Source organism: Alosa alosa, chromosome 4, assembly GCF_017589495.1.
Source record: "Alosa alosa isolate M-15738 ecotype Scorff River chromosome 4, AALO_Geno_1.1, whole genome shotgun sequence".
NCBI classification, from domain to species: Eukaryota; Metazoa; Chordata; class Actinopteri; order Clupeiformes; family Clupeidae; genus Alosa; species Alosa alosa.
In genome coordinates, this window is record NC_063192.1 from 2,127,388 (window position 1) to 2,153,582 (window position 26,195).

The 26,195-nt window shown below is 37.6% G+C and overlaps 1 protein-coding gene across 1 annotated transcript in view; it reads right to left on the minus strand.

The window, feature by feature from the left end:
* itpr3 (inositol 1,4,5-trisphosphate receptor, type 3) overlaps nucleotides 1–26,195 on the minus strand; it is a 199,040-nt gene that overhangs the window by 106,951 nt on the left and 65,894 nt on the right. Inside the window, exons 15-20 of the mRNA XM_048240949.1 lie at nucleotides 24,504–24,665; nucleotides 22,297–22,469; nucleotides 19,499–19,618; nucleotides 17,544–17,726; nucleotides 9,216–9,467; nucleotides 6,232–6,376 (exon numbers count right to left, since the gene is read on the minus strand). Coding sequence (XP_048096906.1) covers nucleotides 6,232–6,376; nucleotides 9,216–9,467; nucleotides 17,544–17,726; nucleotides 19,499–19,618; nucleotides 22,297–22,469; nucleotides 24,504–24,665 — 1,035 coding nt within the window. The remainder of the gene's footprint in view (nucleotides 1–6,231; nucleotides 6,377–9,215; nucleotides 9,468–17,543; nucleotides 17,727–19,498; nucleotides 19,619–22,296; nucleotides 22,470–24,503; nucleotides 24,666–26,195) is intronic.

Here is a 26,195-nt window from a genome sequence, read left to right on the forward strand (position 1 = left end):
AGAAGTCATGTTGTTACTAACATTATCTATAAATCTGACATAAAAATCAATATACTATTATCATGTCTATGGAAAAAGTAACTTATATTGTGAAAGGTAAATATAGGAGGTTTAAAGATCCCATGCCAATAAAATCCCTTTTTTTCTGTTGTTTTTTTAAATAACATAGATCAAAATGAGTTTTTGACCTGTGATAAGTTTGAAATCTATGCAGTTTGTCTGTTGTATGCAATAGCCAAATGAAAGGAAAAGGCAGAAAAATTGAGCCAATCTGGATAAGTGGTCATGTAGAACTGCCTAATTATTATTCATGGTCCTGCCTACTTGGTTGGTTCTTAGCCACCCACAGAAATTCTGACAGAATCTAGATTGATGTGTGTATGGGCTGCAAGTATTGTACCTGCTCCCTTTTAGGGGAAAGATGACTGGATATAATGGAAACCTATGGAGCTGCATCGAAGTGGGGAGTGAAAAGCTTATCCTTACTAATTCTTAATGTGAATAAAAGGCACAAAATAAGGTTGGTGTAAGAGTTATCTGTATGTTCATGGGATTTAGGTGACCATTATGGAGTGTCACAAATGTAGAAGGCTAGTCACAGTTAAGCTGCTTAATTTTACATGTCATAGCATCAACTAAGCATAAGTCACACCTTAATTCTATCACTTGTAATACGAACGTATATCCTACAACTAGGTGAGATAATGGGCTATGCTATATAGGTACACAGTTACCCAGCTAGCAAGCTAACCGTTTTATATTGGAGATTATGGTAAGTGCTAGGAGCTATATCTGTCCTCAATATTGGGGTATTGTAAACGAATTAGGTTGGTAATGTACATAGTTTTGACAAATATACATATTTCCTCATAACTGTTAGTAAAATGATTGAATGTCCTGTGAACCAATAACTAGATGTAACGTGTGACTATAGCTGCCTTTGCCATTGGAATCAATGATATAATGCTAACGTTAGCTTGTTTTCCCCTAAAACGGGGCGTGAAGAAGATAAATGTATCTTTATGACAATGAGCCATTAGTACATATGACAGAACGACAGCAAACCTTTGTTATGCCTAAACAAAACATATCATGTCAAAGAAAAATGAGTTGAGGGAGAAATGGTTAACGTTACAATTTATTTTTGGAGAAATACCGGCCCCAGGAACGTCTACACAAGCACTTGTTGATAATATATATATATTATTTTTTTTTTAAACTCCAATAATAAAAAAAAATAAAAAAAACACACATGAGCTACAGTTTGACCGCACCCCGCCCGTTATCACAGACGTCAGGCAAATGGTGGGTGAATCTCACGAAGCCTGTCAAACTGACATCAAAATATTACCTCATTTGATTGATTTTTTAATTTAAGTGACTGAATAGAATGTGAACTTTTATTTTCTGATAAAAGTATTCTAGTAAAACAATTTAATATAACTTTATTTCAATGTTATGGTAGCAAGATCCAGAAAAAGTCTCATTACCGATATGGTAAATGACAAACGGAGACCATTAGTAAGAAAACTTTTTTTTTTTTTTTTCCTTCACACAAATAAGTACATTAAATGAACAGTACTGCACATCAAAATGTATATTTTATATATTTTAAATTCCATTTTAAATGAATTAACTCTCATTACCGAAATACAATGTGTATTGTAGAGTTCAATTTTTTAAATAATCTCTTTGTTATAGATATATTTTGAATAGTGCTGTCAAACGATTAAACATTTTAATCACGATTAATCGCTGAATTCCTATAGTTAATCACGATTAATCACATATTTTACCCACATGGGCTCAGTAGGGCCACATAGGCTCAGATGGGAGTGCCATCCTGCACCTTTTACTGTACCTCCAACAACCAATTTGACAACCCATTATGGTGCCCTCATAATTACCTCCATTGCCATGGTGAAAACCAATGGTAGTTAAAAGAAATAAAAAGATTGTTGTGGTATGCCATGCAAGTAAACTTGCCAAAAAATGAGAGAGAATCCACAGTCAAAAACACAGAGCCAGTACAGAGCAGACCAGACAATCGGGGCAATGGCACACAGATACCTCCCATCTGAGCCTATGTGGCCCTACTTAGGTGCAGCGGTGGCCCACTGGTTAGCACTCTGGACTTGTAACCGGAGAGTTGCCGGTTCGAGCCCCGACCAGTGGGCCGCGGATGAAGTGCCCTTGAGCAAGGCACTTAACCCCTCACTGCTCCCCGAGCGCCGCCGTTGTAGCAGCCAGCTCACTACACCGGGATTAGTGTGTGCTTCACCTCACTGTGTGTACACTGTGTGCTGTTTGTGTTTCACTAATTCAATTACCGCAACTCAGCTTCTCATTCCCCAGTGTTTCCCCTACAATGTATTCATCAGTGGCGCAGCGCCGTCCTGGAATTCAAGCGCCACTGCAAAAAGAGTTGCCTAATTAAAAAAAAAAAAAGACGCAAAAAAAAAAAAATAGACGCAAGTGAACTTCAGGAACAGCTGCCGTTCGTTCAGGTGTCATGTCAACAAATAATAGTAGGCTAATGTTGAAGACGCAGTCAGAGATTCCACAGGAGATTACTCTTGTTTGTGTTTATGTTTAAGTTTATTAGCAGATGCAATTTTGTGCAAAAAAACGTAGCCTACATTATGTTAACCAAGGAACCAAATTAAACACGCCAGCGAGTTAGCTCGCCCCTACCTTCAGTAGCCTATTCCCAGATAAATCCACGCATTGTTTCGTTTTTGTTTGTGATACAGGCAATGCTTTCAAGCCCTGTGTTGCTAACATACCTAGGCTGTGAAACTAGGTCTAGCTAGCCTATTGGTGGGTTTAATTGAATTTGAGTAATAGGATACGCAATCATTTACATCTGAGATAGTTTGTAATTCCTGTAGAGCTCATCAAAATTATAGATATGATAAAAGACACTTATCTGCTATAATCCAAGTGAATTTTCTTCGAATTTTTGACCATTTATTTTACCAAATGACATGGGAAACATAATTAATTTCATCCACATATTCTTATGCACCATGCACAACAACGCTACTAAGTTAGCTTAAAACCGTGAGAATCAAGCCAGCGCCATATTCATGCACAAGCCAACTAATATACAGTAACCTATATGTCCCGGAAAGAGAAGTGAGAAACAAGAAACTCATTTTAAATCGTGTTTCTTACCTTGTAACATCCACATTGTCTGCCGAACTTATGCTAACCGTTTTGCTAGCTTGTAAACAAATCCATGTGCTTTATCGTTACCTTTTTCCACAGGTTGAAATAGCATAATGCACAATTTCTCCAGCAGAGGGGGAAGCCAAGTTTCCCTTTAAAATAAACAATTTCTTTCGTTTTCGTTATAGGATCAGAATATATCCATCTTTCACTGTAAGACTTGTATTTCATGATTTGCATTTAGCAAAAGCCCCAGACAGCAGCGAAGTGGTAATCGGGATTCGTTTTTTGTAAAAGTTGTTCACTTCGTTCTCCTAGCCTGGACTGTGCGATCGCAGCTTCTTACTTTCACTTTCCGCGGCCCTCATAGTCGGCATAACGGTAGCGTAGCGGATGAGGTTGGTAGCCTACAGACTGGGCTACTTAAGATTTTAGAAGTAGCTTTTTTGCTAGGCCAGCAAAGGCTGGCAATGTGGAATATTCGGCTGGTTGGTGCACAAGCAAGTGTAGATTGGCTGTATATCCGTCTTTTACGAGGATTTTCTTGGAGCAGATCTCCACAAAACTTCGGTAGCCTAGTCAGAATGTCTCTTAGCTGTCCACACCCACCCCCCGACGATATCATCGTCCATCATGATTACTGTACACATTGTCAAATGGCAATTAAGGGGACATCGCCCAACCCTAAGGTGGTCCTTATGTTTCTTAAGGCCATCCTTAAAAATATTTTCGTTTGCCGTAACCCGACCGACCCTGTCCATTTAGAACCGACCCAAATATTTATTTTTTTTCCCTTTTAGTCCGACCGATTTGCCGGTTGTAAACTTGCGTTAATACCGACCGATTGTTTTTTTTACTCTAAACAACCAATACAAATGCAATAAAATTATATTTCTTTTAGTAGGCCCAAGTATTGTGAATATAAATTGCCTACATGCAAACGTGGCTCACTTAAATAAAACCCTGTGGCGTCATCTCTACACCATTGGTTTTACGCATGTCACACTATGGCCTACGCTTCGTTTCATTCACACAAACTGATAATGCTTTTACTTGGCATGAAGAGAGACTGCTGCAGTGAAATTTGGCCCGGTGCTTCAATTTGATAATTTGCTGCACAGTTGATCAATAAACCGCGTATCGACGAAAAAATAAAACAAACGTTTCTGCTATCGATGTCATTAAACATGGAGGCCTACAATTAAGTGGTGGTATGAGCATTCATTCAATGCGCGTCTGCGTGAGAGAAACTGAAACTAATCGATAACGTTGGTATCAAAGCTCCGCTTCAACCTGTTGGAAGGCTATTTATTTATTTAACGAAACTTAATAGAACGACGTTGTTTTTTGGAACTTCCTTAGAAACAGAGCAGAGACTGTATAATACACTGTATAGCATTGAGTATTGTAGGCCTACAGTCAAATTTCAATATAACGTTGCCAAGAGCTATTGTAGCCTTCTTTCTGGGTACATGTAGATGAGCCCTATGACCCCAAAGTCTGCCATGACCGGGCCTCAGGTCAAAGAAGTTTGAGAAAGGCTGGTCTATATAACCTGCATCAGAATGAGGTTTGCAATGGTGCGCCTTGAAGGTACGGGTTGAAGACCCAGTCAGTTACGCCACGATATGCACATTTGTGTAAATTCATTCCTACGTAATCACCATGACCAAAATTGTACTTTTTTTTTTACTTTGAATCTTGAAAAAAAAAAAAATATTGACCTACCTACCGACCCATTTTTAATATTTTTTGGCTGTTACTGCAAACAAAAATATTTTTAACCCTTAAAGGAGTATGTTGGGAAATTAACATTCTAAAGAATATCTGGGTTCATTGAAATCAACATAGAATTTTAGAACCTTCAATTGTTGCGGAACTTAGAATGTTCAAAAACCTACACCTTTAAGGGTTAAGGATGGCCTAATCATGGGTGTGTTTTGGGCAATAACATCATTTAAACCAATGAGAGTGACATCTGTCCTTCCCTGTAACAGCGCAACTTCAAACGGTCATCGGTATTTTGATAGTCAATCTGCTTTGAAGGAATCTGCTTGCACACGAGACTGTGTGGAACAGTTATTCCACTAAACCATGTTTTACTAATGTAAGCCCAGTCTTTTTGGCCAGCCTTTGGCATACCTAAAGCAGTGGAGGCCTCTAACCAACAGCACCTCCGTTCATGTATACAGTCTCTGGTTTCAGATGCCATTTGGTCTTTTGTTTTGGACCCTCTGCTGAGAGCTTAACCAAAGTCCTTTTAGGCAAGTCCCTCCACTCGGCGGCATATTGCAACGCTTTTTGGGCACTCATCGGGCATCCTATTCGGCAGAAATGCGTGTGTGCAAGGCTTCACGACACCAATCTTGCTCCAGCGGCGAGTTCAAAACACATGATTGGCACGATGTCTTCACAACACACCATATGATTGGCTCAATGTATTCACCTCACACCACATGATTGCCTCAATGTATTCACATGTCGACGTTTTGCGGAGGAAGGGGTGGGATATGTGTAGACAACGGCCATATTGGCGTTACAAACTAGCCCCATGCATTTCTATGGAGGAATTTTTGAGTGCTGTGTCTCCTCATTAGAAAGTCTCTGGCTTCACCCAGTCCTGGGCCTACCTTGGACCACAGGAAAATATGTTTGATATCAATTTTAAGGTCAATTTTAATGCTTCTGTTAGGTTTTGTATGTAAGATTTTTCTAGGGGTGCTAATAATTGTGAGCAACAGGTTTTTGTTAAAAATTTCTTTTAAATTTCTTTATGAGATTTTCCTTTTTCTCAGAATAAATTTGCTTCCCTTCAAGGTTGTATTTTTTCTCAATGTTTTCATTTGTGAGGGTACAGTAAATCACCAAAAGATTATTTTATTACCTGTTTTTGGTCAAGTTTCAGTCATGTATTATGTTGAAACTCAATAAAAAATATTGATGAAAAAAAAAACATATCTACAAATCCAAAATCAACAAGTATCCTCAATAAAACTATATTTCTGACATATCAGTGTCTATTCAGGGGGATAAAGAAATCACCAGAAGCTAATGCTTTACCTCGTAGGTCAGTTTGTTTTTTTCTTCATTTGCAAATGGAAGATCATCATTCAAGACATTATTAAGGTACTCCTCCATAAATGCCATTGTGGTGGCAAATTTGTTCTTCTTATTATCTCTTGAGTAGTCCATGTGGGCATCATAGCTGTGTCAAAGTAATACAGCAGTACATCAGTAACCCACAACCCATAAGGTTCATCCACATCAACTAGGGCAAGGCAATTGTATTCATATCTCATTCACCTCCCTCTCTGGAATAATTGGAGGTATACCTCCAGAATCAAAGTGCATTATATCATACTGATAGAAAACATTTTATAAAAGGAAGCCAAAAGGGTAGCATGGCCACTGAAAGCTACACGACCTGGTTTAGTTCTGACAGTATAGGCTGAGAAGGTGTGTACACATGAAAGACAATTTGGACATTTTTCTGTCCTATTTAGTGATTTTTAAACAAACAGCAATTCTGTGACTGAAAGTATTGACCAATGGGTCAGTACGTCAAAGTATGCTGCCTTAACATACCGGAGTACCGGGGATCATAGTATCCACTCGAAGGCAGAGGACAAAAGTGTGTAGAGCAAAACGTTTGCATTACTAATTTTGTCGTCCCCACGAGAGTTTAACAGGTGTGATAATTCCAAATCCCTCTGTTATTTTCCCAAGATAGCAATCTCCTTATATGGGCAAAGATGGTAGCTTTTTTGTAGGCGAACTTCAGAGGTCTATTGGCTCAACCGTGTTCGATGGGTGGGACTTGCTAACGGTAAATTATTTATTTAAATAAAATCTTTTTTTTTCATAAGCTCAATTTTATGCTCCTATGCTGACTGTAACACAGGGGTAAAAAATAAACTGATTTTTGGGAAAATACTTTAGAGGGAGAACGAGATTAGGTGAACCTTTCACTTTTCATACATCCACTTTGCAATTGTGTAAATAGGCTATGTATGATTACTATGCCAGGCCTAGATACAAGAGTAAGGCATGTGGAAGCCCAATATAAATAAATGAATAATATAAATATGTAAGCTATGTCTTAACTTTTGTATGACAATTTTGTTTCTTTTGAGCCATTCAGAGGTGGGCTTGCTTGTGTGCTTCGGATCATTGTCTCACTGCATAACCGAACTCCGCTTGAGCTTTAAGTCACAAACTGATGGCCGGACATTTTCCTTCAGGATTTTCTGAGAGCAGAATTCATGGTTCCATCAATTATGGCAAGTTGCCCAGGTCCTGAAGCAGCAAAGCAGCCCTAGACCATCACACTACCATCACCATGTTTGACTGTTGGTATGATGTTCTTATTACAGCGTACGGAAATGCACTGTCCTATTTTCTGAAGTCTTCTTCTTCTCCTTATTGTTGTTGTTGTTGTTGTTGTTATTATTATTATTATTACCTACTACTAGTATTATTAATATTATCATCATTATTATTATTATGATGATTATTATTACTTATTATCATTATTACTGCTCTTCCAAAATTTGTTCTTAATATTACAGTGCATGGAAATGCACTCTTATTACATTGCTTTAAAATGCACTGCACTGTTCTAGTGCGTCTGTGGCTGGGAAGTGGGAAGCGTTCACTTGACAACAACAAACGGGCGACGTTGCTAATGTTCATAGGCTAGCTAGCCAGAAGGCTAACATCACATAATTACTCAGGTACTCTGGGAAACACTGTTCAATATCACAATCGCCTGTGTTTATGAGAATAGACAAACAATGAAGTGACTTATTTGGGCATGGAACAAGTCCCATTTTTTATCTTTCACTATGTTGAGTGACGTCAAAAAATTCTTCTGGGGGCTCTCGCAAACCTCTAGCCTGAAGATTAGAGACCCAAATCCGAAAGATTAAGGGTCTGGCAATAAATAATGTAATGACCCGACTTGAGGGGCGGCACCAAGCATGCATTTGAAAATCTCACTGCACGCAATTGGATACACTATACAACCAATGTTTACAGACTGATTTTGGACTTTGACGCAATTGGATAACACTACGTCTGTCATCTGTTTAGCTCGCCTCCTGCCCACTTATATCAGATACACCAATGCGATTGGTTCCTCGCGATACAAGGGACAAAAGTAACATGCATCATTATTTATTGCCAGAGTGACTCGCTGAGCAAATTGAAATTGTAGCAAACCTCCCCCTTCAAAGCCCATAGTTTTTATCCCACTTCCCAGGTGCTCATGAATGCACCATAATTCTGCGGCATAAAGCAGATGTATTTGTTTATTGTACAGAAAAATAAAAATGACATGTCAAGCAGTCAATTGACTACATTGCAGTCAAGAAGTAGGGCAAATTAAAACCAAAACGTGGGTCATAGTTGTCTAAGCCTCTATAGCGTAGCCTGTTAAAACGTCGCAGAAGCCTACCCAAGGCTACAGATTCATTCTGAACAGTTATTTCTCTACTGGCTCAATTATCACACCACTGTTTTGATTTTATGAAGTTATTTAATCCAACACTGACAATAATGTAGACAGCAAATTTCGATTTCCGTTACCACCGTGTAGTCAAGCCTTAAGCCATACCCAAGTAGCCTAAATCGAGGTAAATCGAGCTTTTTCAGAAGGGGCAGCAGGCCGAGCGATGTACAGTGGCAGAGCGACGCACAGTGGCTGAAAGTGGTACTAAAGCTTCACGCAGCTTCACGCAGCTTCAAGCAGCTTCACGCCTCGTAATGCGCAACTGAAGTGGCCATTTGAAAGCGATGCCCACTGTATATTATTACAGTGAATTATTAAAATGTGCAACTGGTCCAATCTCAATTGTTTGTGACTGCATGCATAAAATAACACTTTGAATCAAAATGACCAAAGACAAGAATCATTACAATGACACAATCTGAGCGGACCATATATGAGCAGGCCTGTCTGTCAATAAGCATGAATGTGTTTTTCTAAATCATGTCTTGACACAAGGTTTTGAGATGAAGCGGAGCTAAATTGGAGGTAATCTTACTCTTTAATGGTGATGGTCGTAGGGATTTCTGTCCAGAGACGGGCAAACTTTACAGGAGTGACAAGTTCTTGAGGGTCACGGTCGACATGTGCATGAAGCATGAGGCGGCAGAAAGAGGCCCGCAGGTCAAAAGGCAGCGTTTCATCCATCATGCAAAGGAAGATCAACTCAACATCCAACTGCTTAGAGATCTCATCTATGGCCAGGTACTGGCGGTCTAGACACATGCGGGCATACAACTTCAGTTGGTACCTAAGAGCAATGAGAAGGCAGTCAGACACAAACCAGATGATTCATGAAGACCTATTGGGTGTGATTTAAGTGCATGTAAACAGTCACTGATAAGAAACGAAATCCCAATGTTTGTATTATGTCTCATGTCTCAAGGCTAGAGACTGTCAATAATATATCGCCTCGAAAGCAGATTCATGTCAAATCCAAGGCAGGTTGGTGACTCTTGTAATTGTAAGAGGTGGCTAATGTAAATGTAGCTTTTAAAGGGAGAAGCCTGTGTTAAATTAAATTAAATCTCTGAACTCATTTGTGATCATTTTGATGGGTATATATGCGAGTCATCCAGTTAAAATATACTGATTTTATAAAAAACATAGTGTAGCAGAATGAAGTGGTGCAGTGCCCACTTTTAATTCAAACACAGGTGGCTGCATCGTGAGTGGCTCTCGGTAGCCAGATATGGGCCAATCAGTACAACAGTGCCTGTATTTAAATTCAAGTACCCTCATTGTGCTATGCCAGACGTCAAAGGCCCGCCCCTTTTTACCTCCCTGACAATTGCCATCGCCGCAGGTATGATCGCGCTTCCTGTGATATTTTACTGATAGTCTTTTAATATTGTTACTTACACTTAGTGCTTTGTCGTAGAGTCTCCCCCTCCCCGTGCGGCATCGGCCTCCCGCCGGCTGGATGTGCGTCTAGTGCAGTCCCCGGGAATGTTATATTCATTTGTACGAAGTAAAGTACTCAAGTAGTTCCTGTTTTAAGTGAGTATTTTGTGTGTTCCAGGGATCACTATGTAGCAGGGGTGCGGCTGTCAATTGGCTACATCTTTTTTAGCCTACGACTTCTTCACGTGCCCGTCTAATCAGCACCACTGGTCCCACAGTTAACGTGGCCTGCAGCTAGCTTGTCGTAGCCTACGCTAGTGGGATTATGCATAGAGGCCTTGGGCTAGAAGGCCGCTGGAACTCATTCGGGTGCTATAGCACTTGTTATGAAGGAATGGGTGTTTGACGAACGGACCCCACTTTATTGATTGTTCTACTCTGTTCTGCGTTGTATCGTGTTATTGTCTGTGTTGTTTGTAGCCTAAGTTTGTCTGTCTGTTACTTATACACTTGACTGGAGGCCTTTTTCCCTAGTGCTGTTGATCACCAAAGTGTTGACCTTGGTTTTGTGATTAGTCTTTCTGTTTGCACTTATCTATGTTAATTACAGTGCATGAAAATACTACTGTTATTCCAAGGCTTTTTATAGTGCATGAAAATGCACTATACTGTTCTTCCAAGTCTTCTTATTATAGTGCATGAAAATGTACTATACTGTTCTTCCAAGGCTTCTTCTTATTACAGTGCATGAAAATGCACTGTACTGTTCTTCCTAGGCTTCTTCTTATTACAGTGCATGAAAATGCACTGTACTGTTCTTCCTAGGCAACAACTTATTACAGTGCATGAAAATGCACTGTACTGTTCTTCCAAGGCAACAACAACAACAACTTCTTATTATTATTCCGCTTACCACTTTTTCCGTACGCAATTTCTCTTGAACAGTTTAACTTAGAAACTTAATTCAAACTTTGTAACGTAGGTATTCAAACGGACCAAGCTGCTATGTCTTTTCAACTTTGAAACTTTTATACTTTTTAAACTATTAAAGAAAACTTTTTTCTTTAAAAAAATCCCCATAGACTTAACATTGCTGATTGTGACATCATAATACGGCCGTTAAGCAATTAGAATCCTATGGCAGGTGTTCAGGCCACCTGGATCAACTGCCAGTCTCAGGCTTTAAGCATACAAACTGGCCTTATTAAGACTACACATCCTGTTCAACTGCTTCCTCTGCCAAAAAACTGTTTCAAAATAAAAGTCCTCACTACAATATTTCACTGTTAAACAATTTAACCCTTTAAACTACTGAACTTTTCAACTGTTCAGCCATTGTAACTGTTACTTGTCATCAACTATGACTCCTACCCACTGTAGCTAGTTAGCATGGTTAGCATAGTTAACATGCTAGTTAGCATTTTTAACAAAACTGCTAAAAATGATTAGCTAAGTTAGCTAAGTAACATGGTTAGCATAGTTATCATGTTAGCATGCTAGTTAGCATTTTTGCAAAAATGATCAGCTAAGTAACATGGTTAGCATAGTTAGCATGTTAGTTAGCATTTTTAACAAAACTGCTAAAAATGATTAGCTAAGTAACATGGTTAACATGTTAACATTGTTAGCATAACTACTAAAAATGATTAGCTAGGTTAGCTAAGTCACATGGTTAACATAGTTAACATGTTAGCATAGTTATCATGTTAGTTAGCATAGTTAGCATAACTACTAAAATAATTAGCTAGGTTAGCTAAGTCACATAATTAGCATGTTAGCATTGTTAGCATAGTTAGCATAACTACTAAAAATGATAAGCTAGGTTAGCTAAGTCACATGGTTAACATAGTTAGCATTGCTAGCATATTTAGCATGTTTAGCAAAACTGCTAGAAAACGTTAGTTAAGTTAGCTAAGTAGCATGGTTAGCATGTTAACATTGCTAGCACTGCTATAAATCATTAGCTAAGTAGCATGGTTAGCATAGTTAAAAATCTTAGCATAACTGCTAGCAAACATTAGAGCCATTACAACTTTCAGTTATCATCAAATATCTACCTATACACAGCCATTAAACTATTTGAATATCAACATTCATTAAACTTCCAGTCTGTCAACAACTTTTAAACTATTTACCTTCAACTTTTAAACGGTCTACTTTTAAACTATCATTAAACTATCTATTAAACTAGCTGTCTATCAACAACTTTTAAACTATCTACTGTCTATCAACAACTTTTAAACTATCTACATTCAGCTTTTAAACAGTCTACTTTTAAACTATCAACTTTTATGAAGCTATGCAAACCACCATGTCTATCCTAGCATCACCGTGGTTACCATCTCTGTATTATCTGTTTTAACTATACATGATATTTTACATCACAACTTAAGCATTTTCATGCACTGGTAATTCCTTGGAATTGCATTTCTAGTTATTATTCCGCTTACCACTTTTTCCGTACGCAATTTCTCTTGAACAGTTTAACTTAGAAACTTCATTCAAACTTTGTAACGATCTTCAAACGGACCAAGCTATGTCTTTTCAACTTTGAAACTTTTATACATTTTAAACTATTAAAGAAAAACTTTTTAAAAATCCCATATATTTTAACATTGCCGATTATGACATCATAATACGCCATTAATGAATTAGAATCCTATTTGTTTCCTATCCCAAAACTGTTTCAAAATAAAAGTCCTCACTACAATAATCCACTGTTAAACAATGTAACCCATTAAACTACTGTACTTTTTACATTCAACTTTTTAAACGGTCTACTTTTTTTCAAACTATCTATCTATTAAACTAGCTGTCTATCAACAACTTTTAAACTATATATATTCAACTTTTAAACAGTCTACTTTTAAACTATTATTAAACTATCTATTAAACTAGCTGTCCATCAACAACTTTTAACTTGTCATCAACTATGTCAACACTTGTCATCAACTATGACTCCTACCCACTGTAGCTAGTTAGCATAGTTAAGATGTTAACATAGTTAAAGATGCTAGTTAGCATTTTTAACATAACAACTAAAAATGATTAGCTAGGGTAGCTAAGTCACATGGTTAAGATAGTTATCATGTTAGCATGCTAGTTAGCATTTTTTGCAAAAATGATCAGCTATTAAAGTCACATGGTTAGCATAGTTAGCATGTTAGCATTTTTTAACAAAACTGCTAAAAATGATTAGCTAAGTAACATGGTTAACATGTTAACATTGTTAAGCATAACTACTAAAAATGATTAGCTAGGTTAGCTAAGTCACATGGTTAACATAGTTAACATGTTAGCATAGCCATCATGTTAGTTAAGCATAGTTAGCATAACTACTAAAATAATTAGCTAGGTTAGCTAAGTCACATAATTAGCATGTTAGCATTGTTAGCATAGTTAGATAACTACTAAAAAATGATAAGCTAGGTTAGCTAAGTCACATGGTTAACATAGTTAAGATTGCAAGATATTTAGCATGTTTAAAACTAACTGCTAAAAAATTAGTTAAGTTAGCTAAGTAGCATGGTTAAGATGTTAACATTGCTAGCACTGCTATAAATCATTAGCTAAGTAAAGATGGTTAGCATAGTTAAAATCTTAGCATAACTGCTAGCAAACATTAGAGCCATTACAACTTTCAGTTATCGCCAAATATCTACCTATACACAGCCATTAAACTATTTGAATATCAACATTCATTAAACTTCCAGTCTGTCAACAACTTTTAAACTATTTACCTTCAACTTTTTAACGGTCTACTTTTAAACTATCATTAAACTATCTATTAAACTAGCTGTCTATCAACAACTTTTAAACTATCTACTGTCTATCAACAACTTTTAAACTATCTACATTCAGCTTTTAAACAGTCTACTTTTAAACTATCAACTTTTATGAAGCTATGCAACCACCATGTCTATCCTAGCATCACCGTAGTTACCATCTCTGTATTATCTGTTTTAACTATACATGATATTTTACATCACAACTTAAGCATTTTCATGCACTGGTAATTCCTTGGAATTGCATTTCTAGTTATTATTCCGCTTACCACTTTTTCCGTACGCAATTTCTCTTGAACAGTTTAACTTAGAAACTTCATTCAAACTTTGTAACGTAGATCTTCAAACGGACCAAGCTGCTATGTCTTTTCAACTTTGAAACTTTTATACATTTTAAACTATTAAAGAAAAACTTTTTTAAAAATCCCATATACTTAACATTGCCGATTATGACATCATAATACGGCCATTAATGAATTAGAATCCTATTTGTTTCCTATCCCAAAACTGTTTCAAAATAAAAGTCCTCACTACAATAATCCACTGTTAAACAATGTAACCCATTAAACTACTGTACTTTTTACATTCAACTTTTAAACGGTCTACTTTTAAACTATCTATCTATTAAACTAGCTGTCTATCAACAACTTTTAAACTATATATATTCAACTTTTAAACAGTCTACTTTTAAACTATTATTAAACTATCTATTAAACTAGCTGTCCATCAACAACTTTTAACTTGTCATCAACTATGTCAACACTTGTCATCAACTATGACTCCTACCCACTGTAGCTAGTTAGCATAGTTAGCATGTTAACATAGTTAGCATGCTAGTTAGCATAGTTAACATAACAACTAAAAATGATTAGCTAGGTTAGCTAAGTCACATGGTTAGCATAGTTAGCATGTTAGCATGCTAGTTAGCATAGCTAGCATAACTACTAAAAATGATTAGCTAGGTTAGCTAAGTCACATGTTTAACATAGTTAAGTATAAGTAAGTATATATACTTTTTTGATCCCGTGAGGGAAATTTGGTCTCTGCATTTAACCCAATCAGTGAATTAGTGAAACACAAACAGCACACAGGTGAAGCACACACTAATCCCGGCGCAGTGAGCTGCCTGCTATATTGGCGGCGCTCGGGGAGCAGTGAGGTGTTAGGTGCCTTGCTCAAGGGCACTTCAGCCGCAGCCCACTGGTCGGGGCTCGAACCGGCAACCCTCCGGTTACAAGTCCGGAGTGCTAACCAGTGGGCCACGGCTGCCCCAAGCAGCATATTAGCATATTAGCATTGCTAACATAGTTAGCATGTTTAACAAAACTGCTAGAAAACGTTAGCTAAGTAGCATGGTTAGCTTGTTAGCATTGCTAGCATAGTTAGCATGTTTAGCAAAACTACTAGAAAATGTTTGCTAAGTTAGCTAAGTAATATAGTTAGCATGTTAACATTGTTAGCATAGTTAACATGTTTGACAAAACTGCTAGAAAACATTAGCTAAGTTAGCTAAGTAACATGTTTAGCATGTTAGCATTGCTAACATAGTTAACATTTTTAACAAAACTGCTAGAAAACATTAGCTAAGTAGCATGGTTAGCATAGTTAAAATGTTAGCATAACTGCTAGCAAACATTAGAGCATCAGTTATCGTCAAATATCTACCTATTCACAGCCATTAAACTATTTGAATATCAACATTCATTAAACTTCCAGTCTGTCAACAACTTTTAAACTATTTACCTTCAACTTTTAAACGGTCTACTTTTAAACTATCAACTTTTATTAAGCTATGCAACCACCATGTCTGTTCTACGATCACCGCAGTAACAAGCTCTGTATTATCTATCTATCACAACTTTTGCATTTTCATGCACTGGTAATTCCTTGGGAATTGCGTTTCTAGTTCTTCTTCTAACACGTTTAATGCAGCTTCAACCGTTTAACGTAGAAACTTCATTTAAACTATGTTACATAGGTCTTACTTAGGACAAGAGTGCTATGTATTTTTCAGCTTTGTAACTTTTATATTTTTTAAACTATTAATTAAAAACTATCAAAATGTCCCCATTGACTTAACATTGCCCTTTATGACATCACAGCAATTCGAATCTTCTGCCAGGTGGCCAGGCCACCTGGATCAACTGCAAGTCATTGTTAGCATTTTTAGCAAAACTGCTAAAAATGATTAGCTAAGTTAGCTAAGTCACATGGTTAACATATTAGCATGTTAGTTAACATAGTTAGCATAACTACTAAAAATGATTAGCTAAGTCACATGGTTAGCATAGTTAGCATGTTAACATGCTAATTAGCATAACTACTAAAAAATGATTAGCTAGGTTAGCTAAGTCACATGGTTAACATAGTTAACATTTTAACATTGTTAGCATGCTAGTTAGCATAGTAACTTGGTTAACATTATTATCTTTGTTAACTGCTAGCAAACATTAGAGCCATTCCAACTGTCAGTTATCGTCAACTATCTACCTAAATAATTTAACCATTTAAAGTATCCACCTATTTAACTGTTCAGTCATTCCAACTATATTAAACCTCATCTACTTAGCAACCAATATAGTTTGTTTTTACTCTGTATGATATTTTACATCATATTTTTGCATTTTCATGCACTGTATTTCCTTCAGGAAATGCTTTTCTAGTTTGTGTTGTCCTCACTAAGGGGAGGCTGTGAAGCTGCGGATCCTTAGTGTGACCGTGTGTTTCATTGGTTGTTTGTTTGATTTACTTTGTTACACTTTAGATGTGAGTCGTCTGTAATCCTTGTCTGCCCCTTCTGTTTAGATGCTGAGAGCCGAAAGTGGGAGCAGTTCCTGGTGGTGATGGGTTCCCATCTTTGTGTGCTGTGACATTTGTCTCTCACTGAGTGTATCATTGCCGTGTGTGTGTGTGACCAAGCACGTGTGATTGGGGTGCCTCCTTCGGATATGGTAAGCCTCAGCCCTCTTCCTGTGTTATGTGTATGTGAATTAAAATAAATTCACAATCAGCAATGTAAAAATATATATTTTTTTTATGGAACCATGTCTCTGTCAGTCCTACGAACCTGAGTACCTTACTGGGTTATAGATACTGATCTCTGAATTATATCTTTGGGTGCAAGTCCTATCGTGGCATAGTCAGCTATTGTATAAAATCTATACAACTTGCCACAATAGGAAAGCTATTTAATGCCATTGCATGCATTGTTGTGGCACCCGGCGCGCCCAGAGACCAGTTAAGACCACCCAATTTATTCCTACTGGTCAGGGAGTCACACTGGCTTCCCTTCACTAACAAGTCTAATTGTCTTACCTTTAGAGCCACGTAGGCTTAAAAAAGATAAGACTGAGGTCCAAATTATCAGCACAAAAGTCTAGAGAATTCTGCTCCCTGCAAAAAAAAACCCAGCATGTTCCTAGACCCTGATTTAAACTTTATATTTTACTTATCTTTTATTTTATAATATTTATAATTCTGTATATTGTCACTGTGCTCATCCTTCTACCTTGTTGTGAATCACTGGTTTATCTATTCTGCATGGTCACTTTTCTTCCATATGCTGATATTTTCTTATGTTTTTGGTATGTTACTGGTAACACCTATTGCAGGTCTGCAAGAAAGCACAATGTGACTAAAATGCATTTGAGTTTAATTTGCAGATAAAAAGAGTCACAGAGAGCTGACGTAGTTCATACCTGTAATAAGTGAGCACATTCTCATCATGAGCATTTCCCTGCCTGGCTTGTTGTGCCAGCTGACGAATACCCCTCTCTTGTATCTCGTTTGTCTTGTCCATCCAGACCAGCCACACTTCATCCTCTTCATCCTCCATGCCCAAATATTCTGTGCCATGGGGCATCTCTTTGGGTGTACGGCGCCTGTTTTGACACCATTCCAGTACCAAATTAACAAAACTAGTATACAGAATGAGGTAAATGTGGATTACTTTCACATACTCACACAAACAACTTAAGAAAACCATCTTCATCTTCATTTGTCAACATGTGCACATCATTTAGAAAACACGCTACAAATTCAGACAACATATACATTTCAGAAACAAGTGGCCATTTACAATTCAGAAACGATGTCAGTTTAATAATGAACTATATTTTTGTACAAAATAAATACAGCATTAATAATACAAATCTGTCTGAGCAACATGGAAAAAATGTATGAAAACTGTCGGCACACATCTGCTACCTGTCATTGACGAGAAAATGTGGACGTACGTAAAAGCTCTATTCCCGGCTTCCACCGTTGTGCCCTTAAAGCTAAGCATTTATGGTTTTGATTATGGCTATGGTATTTAGCGGACTCTTTTGTCCAAATTTAACCCTGAGCTTCTCTGGGGACTATGGCCCTTGTAATATAATTGACATGTGTAAGTCACTTTGGATAAAAAGTGGATAAATGTAAATGTGTAAATGTGTAAAAAAAAACATCAATTCCAGTTACAATTGTAGTTATGTTGGTAAAATTAAACTATGTTGGTTAACTTAATCCCATAAATCACTTGTTCTTACAATGTGGTACACCAATTTATAGTGGGTTTGTAAGATATTAATACAAACTGTATTCATCTGCAAAAAGGTGTTCTGATGTTAAAAAGTTTCCTCCGCTGGTGTCAGGCTCTCACCTGGAGACAGGAAAGCCAAATGAAGGCTATAAATTATAGAATGAGCCACATGAGGAGGTCTGGGCGGAACCATCACAGGAAGATGGCCAATGTGGAAACAGGAAGATGGCCAAGATGGAAACTCAAAGGAAACTTTGCTTGGAAACTTTGCTTGGGTGTTCTCGTCTTCTGCTAGTCCTTCAACTTATCGCGCATTAGCGCCTCTAACGTTCTATGGGAAACGTGGGACAACAAAAAACCTAACCTTCAGGGAATGTCCCCGCAACCAAACGCTAACGTTCCAAGAACGTTCTGGGAACCATACATTGTTAGCTGAGTACCCATTTCTCCCAAGTTTGCAGATTTTATCTGATGGTTATTTTTTGTGTTGTACCCATACTTGTTGACTGTAGGTTTGTCATGATTTTCAAGAATCAGAATTACGAGTTTTAATGCAGGTTTTTTTTAACACTACATGGCCATTGTTTATCAACAGTAACATAGGGATGCGGGACTTGACATAGGGTGAATGGCCTAAAGATTTGTTTATCTGACATAGCAACAGTAACATAGGGATGCGGGACTTGACATAGGGTGAATGGCCTAAAGATTTACGTATCATCAATGGAGCAATATGGATGCACATTGTATCTACTGCGAAACTGATACGGTGTTTGTGGACGCTGATCAGATTGAAAGTCCGCATTAAAACTTACTCAGACTAGTGTGGATTTAGCCTTAAAGCACTTTGAAACATTTATGGTCAGAGTTGAGAGTCTTGTGGTCAGTCTTACACCCCTGAACCCAAACTGTGTTTCACATGGTTTGCTGCCTTTTTTACTGGAATAAAACTGAATGCTCCATCAACCAAAAGAGCATCCTTTTTTTCTTACAGGTTTCCTCATTTTCCTACCTGGTAACACTGTCTACAGGAACAATTCCATCCTGGTATATCTTATTTTTTGTAATAGTTACTGTCTATACATACATTTTATTAATACAATATAGAGAAAGGTGAAAGTGAAGTCTTACTCTGTCTTTATGAGGATGTCCTGGTTGTTTGGGTCCAATACACACTTACAGATGAGCTCCTGGGTAACTGGGATTGCCACATTGTTTGACACGCACAGGTCTGAGAGATAATCTAGAAACCTATGGATACCAAGTAGACATGTTAGCAGCCAGCCCTGGTTGGTTATGGAATAATAATAATAATCACCATCATCATCATCATCATCATTGGCATGTTGAATTACATTAATTGAACAAAATCAATACAATAATAATGCTTTTTTTTTCTGAATTATAATTTGACTCACCTGCACCATAATTTGAGCAAAAATTGATAAATAGCAGTAAGTAATGCAGAAGTAATGAGTATAACCTAAGTAAGGAGAACACGAGACATTGACCAATGGCAAGTCATTCATGGATGTCATCATTGATCTGAACCAATCTCAAATCACCTGTCTCATGAATATATAGGTACACCGCAAGAAATTTGTTCTGCATATTAGTCTGTATGCATTCTGAAGCAATCCAAAGGGCCAAGTCCAGAGAACCAATGAAAAGGGTTATTGTCTCGTGCCCACCTTAGGGGGACCGAGGTCCTCTCTCAGTCAAATTCACTCATTGTTAACTATTATGAATGTATATAACAACGCCTCATTGGCGATGGTAGACAAGAATTCACCATGCATCACTATATCTTCACCACCAACTGAGGGTTCAGGCACCACTCTGAGTGGTGCAGGCAGCCCCTGGACAGCAAGTCTGAGCCAGCATTCTATCCACCAGGAAAACGTAGATCTCTAGTCTCTAACATTGATTAAATGCACTATTTTAAGAAATAAAAGATAGATACTAAATGGGTCCAATAAACAGGTGTACAACACCCTTGATACTATTTGCCTTTTTTTCCCGAACGTAGGACCTATAGAAAATATATGGACATACAGTATAAAACTTTTACTGTTTCAGTAATACTGAGAAGATGATTTTCTTCTGTCCTGCAAAGTTTAGGCTGGCTAGGAATACTACTGTTCAAGAAGTAAATGCCCAAACATGGCCTCCCAAATGTGTTCTTCAGGTTGTAAAATGAAACTAGAGAATGCAATTCCAGGGAATTAAGAGTGCACGGAAATGCAAAAATGCCTGCTGAATAAAATATTGTTAAATAGTGTTTAAATATAATCCAAGCAACCAAAAAAGTTGGCAGGATTCATATATGCTGATAACGGACAGTTGGAATGGCTGAACAGTTAAGTAGTTGGATAGTTTAAATAGTTTTAATTTAATAATTATTTAATAGTGAATTATTGTAGCGAGGACTTTCATTTTGAAACAGTAGTGGGCAGAGGAAACAGTTGGCGGGAATCATAGTTGATGACAACTGACTGTTGGAATGGGTGAACAGTTAAATAGTTGAATAGTTTAAATGGTTAAATTATTTAATAGGGAATTATTGTAGTGAGGACTTTTATTTTGAAACAGTTGTGGGCAGGGAAAACAGTTGGCGTGAATCATAGTTGATGACAACTCACAGTTGGAATGGCTGAACAGTTAAATAGTTGTGTAGTTTAAATGATTAAATTATTCAATAGGGAATTATTATAGTGAGGACTTTATTTTGAAACAGTTGTGGGCAGAGGAAACAGTTGAACAGACAGTTGCTGCAGGTCAGAGCCCTAGAGAGAGATCTATCTATAAGGCTCTGCTGCAGGTGACCTGAACATCTGGCATAGGATTCCAATTGCGTATTGCTAATTGTGATGTCGTAATCGGCAATGTTAAGTCTATGGGGAAATGTTTAATAGTTTTTAATTAATAGTTTAAAAAGTATAATAGTTAAAACGATGAAAAATTAAAAGTGCTTAAGTGAAAGCTGAAGTGTCCTAAGACCGACGCAACACAGTTTGAATAAAGTTTCTACGTTAAACAAGCACAATTTCACAATTTTATTCAATAAAGTATCTATCTATCTATCTATCTATCTATCTATCTATCTATCTCACAACAAGGCTGATAGCTCCAACATGATACTTAAAAGCTTAGCGATGGCAAGATAGAGAAACACATTCTGAACAGGATTTGTCATCTTTGGATTTTAGAACAATAAACTGTTCCACCCCTAGTGTTCACTTTGTCCTCTCAGTGCTGCGAGACATACTTATTTAGTTCCCAATCACAAGCTGAATCGATGCAAATGTTGAGCTTAACTCTGGATTCCTTTCATGTTTGCAGGGCAACATTTAGAGCAGAGCGTAATTAAACTACTCTCACACTGGCCAGATTGTGGCTTCTCTCTTGACAGATGTTCCAGACATAACGTACCACTTAAGAGTTCTTTTGGAAACAATCTGGGACCACCTCCTCTGGGTTTCAAGACAGAGTGCAATTGCTTTGTTCATGTAACCATCTTTGTAGAAAATTGTTCCATGTTCCAATTCAACTGTTCAAAATGAGCATGAGGTGTGAAAGCACCCTAAGAAATGTGCATTTCTCTTCATTTAGATTCCCACTTTCCACATTTTTTTTGGGGGGGCTTTTTGCCTTTATTCCAACAGGACAGTGAAGATAGACAGGAAGTGAGTGGGAGAGAGAGAGATGGGGTGGGATCGCAGGTCAGATTCCAACCCCCAGCTTTCCACTTTTAAAGAGATAATTTTATTTCTCATAGATGTCATGAGTTTTTTTTAAATTTGTGTCAAATAGCAATGCAGAAAATCAAGTATCATGTTTGCAATGTTTTTTTACCCAGTTCAATGGCAACTTGCATTGTGGACTCCTAGTACTTTTAAACAGTACATCCATAGAAGAGTAGCATGTACCTTGGCTCCCTGTTCCGTCGCACCAGGCTCACAAATGTCTCCACCTCTGTTTTAGTGATGTGCTTTTCCAGTAGCTTTCGGTTGTTGTGTAGCAATGCAGTGATGGTGTCTTCAGCGAGGATGTCATACCCTATCTGAGATTGCATCACTCCAAACTGCTTTGCAATGTACTCCTATTTACATTGAAACAGTTCAAGAGAGCATATAAACAAGTAACACACACCAAAAACCTTTTGTGAGGTGCCAATCACTGGTGAAGAATTTAAAAATAATAGAAATGTGACACACACTTTGGCTCTATACAGTGAACTCATGGGTTTTAGATTCCTTGCTACCACGCCAATCTCCCATAATTAGTTTGAACTGAGCAGTGTACACAACGCAGGTCACACCACATCTAGTTGAGATAAGTTTAATTACAGCATGTGTTCAAATGTTTTAATGGTAAAAAAGAGTTCTAATGTGATACTAAACAGAATATGCTTATCTTAAAAACTGAATTAAATGTACTAAATTGTATGGTTTTAAAAAGGGAGTGTGGCTGTGTGGCATCAGTCAGATTCTGAAATAACATTTAACATACCTACATTTAAATAACATCCCTAAATCATAATTTTCAGCAAATGTTACACTTGTATACACTTATGCTCTAATTCCTCTATCTTATACCAAACCATGGAGTCCTGTAATAGCGATCAGTACTAATTTCACCCTTTTAGCTCCAAGCATGATTTTAACAGAACTTAATAACAGAATAATAAACTAAATGAATATGATATGGCTGTACATTATGACTAGTAGATTGCTAATCCAGAGCTATGTACTATATAGATAGTAGATAGACATGGCAAACCGACTCATTGTAATGATAGTAATACTTATATTTTATAGCTCTTTAAAAAACATACTGTAATGACAATAAGAGGTTTCTGACATTAGAATCACATGTATTACACTGCTAGCTAAACTGAAACAAAGGTGATTGCATCTAAATAAGGGGTCATCAAAGGATAGTTACTGTAACACCCATTCAGCTAAAGTAGACCTCTCCGTCAGTTGCATCAGCCACGCCCACTCCAGTCCTGCTCCGATTAACCGAAGTTCTGCACCTGTGACCTTTTAACTAATTAGCTGCAGACTTTATAATGACTATGTTTCCCTGGTTACAGTATGAGGCATTGTTACTTCTGAGCATACTGAGCCTTGTCCTAGAGAACTAACTGTACTGCTACAATTCTTCACCTTGTTCCGTGCCCTGGCTTAGATTCATGGAACTGTGATTTGGAATGGTTGCGACAATTAGTGCCCCCCCCCCCCACACACACACACACACAGTAATTGTTGCATGTGTGGGTTTTTAATTAGTTTGATGTGATTTCCTGTATTCTGGTGCATTTTGGGGATGGCCAATACTTGAATTCAATCAGATTCATAGCCTACATCCTGATGTGTTGATATTGAGGCAATGATTCCATGGCTTGGGCTTCAGGGCCCCCTGACCCCTTGGGCCTGGGCCCAGTAGGCCCATGCAGTAATCCATCCCTGTCTGTGCTACTGTGTTTGACTTGGATACCATACCTGGATTTTGCTACTGAAGTTTCCCTCTGATTTAACAAATTAAAACTTTTTCTTTTCACCACATCTGAGTCACATTGTAACACATTCTGCAGTGCTTATAGTCATTATTCTGTTCACTTGTGCTACACAATTGTATTTTGTAACACACTTTTCAGTAAAATATAGAATTAGATATACTTAATGAATTATGGATTATTTGTACAATAAATGTGGGTTTTTGGGTGAGGTAGGTCTACCAAGTGTGGCTTGGTTTGGGATCACTTCTGTGATTGACAATGATGGAAACCATTAGAGATGCAATGCAATTTTGTAATGCATTGTGACTTCAGCAGTAGACATTATACCGTAAGATATCTTTCAACAGCCATTTTTATACCGTCCCAAAGTATCATTATGTCACACAGCCCTACATGGAACAATATTAACCAGTGTTTTATTCAGTTTCTAACCAGTTTGGAAACGATCACTTTTAAATGGGACACAAAACCAGAAACGTTAAAATGCTAATTCTGCTAGTAATGAACTGATCTGTTTGGCATTTGATTGAAATCATGGATTGATGTCACAGTGTGCGTACTTAACTCTGCAATTGAATCCTAAAACTTGGAAGTTTACAAATTCACATTTACCTGGTTCTTGCGATAATCTTCCTGTGAGTGACGGAGGACTCGGTAGCAGAGGCGGAACATGTACTGGTATAGCAAATTTTTCTGGTCTGAAAGCTCCTCCAACCGCAACAAAGGGCCCTCACCAGCTCTGTCCTTAAATGGAACTTTAACAATCCCAAAAATCTGGGCAGAGAACATTTCATTTTACAGTATATAAATACAGTATTTTAGCAGCATAACAATATAAATCAATTTTACAGTATCTATTCATAAATATTACACATTTTTCCCTTTGAATGCTCTCTCCCTTTTCCCTTTTATCTAATATTAGGGGTGCACATTATAACCAATAACTGTGACAGGGTTCGGACAGGGTTTTAGGCCTATGTGTCAAGCTAACTTTCTTGGCTTGAAAGTTAATGGCCGTACCATTCTGTGAAGGCGATTTATTAAACATATCCAACCACTATCACAAGTCTGTTGTTGTTTTAGTATAAGTATACTTTTAGTGTTTGATTTGTCTGTACAACCTGTGTATACATGCTGACAGAAATTAATTGCTGTACAGTGCTGTACAGTGTACAGCCTATCAGATTGTTTGAATACAGATATATCTCTAAATGTAACTAGATGTACCGCATAGCGGCACAAAATATGACCGCCGCTCAGTCCTGTACATCCGTTCCGCGAACATAAATCACACTAATCAATTTGTCTTCTACTCCACCCCCACTCTTGAAACTTTTGTGTATGCTTGTTTGGCATGCCTGTGTGTGTGTGTGCGGGCCGCACAGCAAGTAGCCTGCTGGCGCTGCGAAGGTGAATAGATTTGTAGCTCAGTTTATTTATTTATTTATTAACAAACAAAACAATCCCTGTCATTTCCATGCAGTTTTCAACAGCTATCAAGAAGAGAGGTCATGCCATGGATTTTTGTGAATGTTTCTTCTTCTACATATGCACGATTTTAGTCATCTTTAGTTGATATTCAACTTTATTGTCAATGCACAAATTAAATACCAATAGTATAAAATGAAATGTAGTTTTAAATCTAACCAGTGGTACAAATAACTGACATGTCCAAAAGGGCCTTCATGAAATGCGTCGCTAGACTCTTCACATTTTAACGGGCCAAGTTGAGAGCTGCGTCCGTTATTGTTCGTGGGAAAAATACCGATGGCCGCAGACCACTGGTTGAAAACACCTGGCTTAACAGTATCAAGCGGACTTAAGCCGCCACCTCTTGGCGAAAAGTTGTAATACATTTCACCCAGCTGCATGAATCACAGAAAGCGCGAATGAAGTGGCCACTTCTAAATGGGACCCACTGTACAGTAGCTGAAGGTCTGTGGCTAAAGCAGCCATAATGAAAGTGTTATCATTGTTTGGATACTTCCCACACACACATTTTTAATCGCATAGACTACAACTACCAAGCTTGAATCAAAGCACATCGATTTACCTTTCACAGTCACACCCTAAACAAGCACTTCAAACAAACAAACAAGCGTCTCAGTCTCACGCATGTATAGCTATAGGCAAAACTGTATCAGACGTAACGTTAGTAAATCATCCATACACAGAATGATTTTTGTAGCACGTGCAATAGGTACAGCCCTGCCCTGAATACAGTACATCTCTCAAAATGCGCTCTAAAACATTGGAGATGTAGCCTAGATCATCACTGGTGAGTTAATAAATCTACATTGTGAC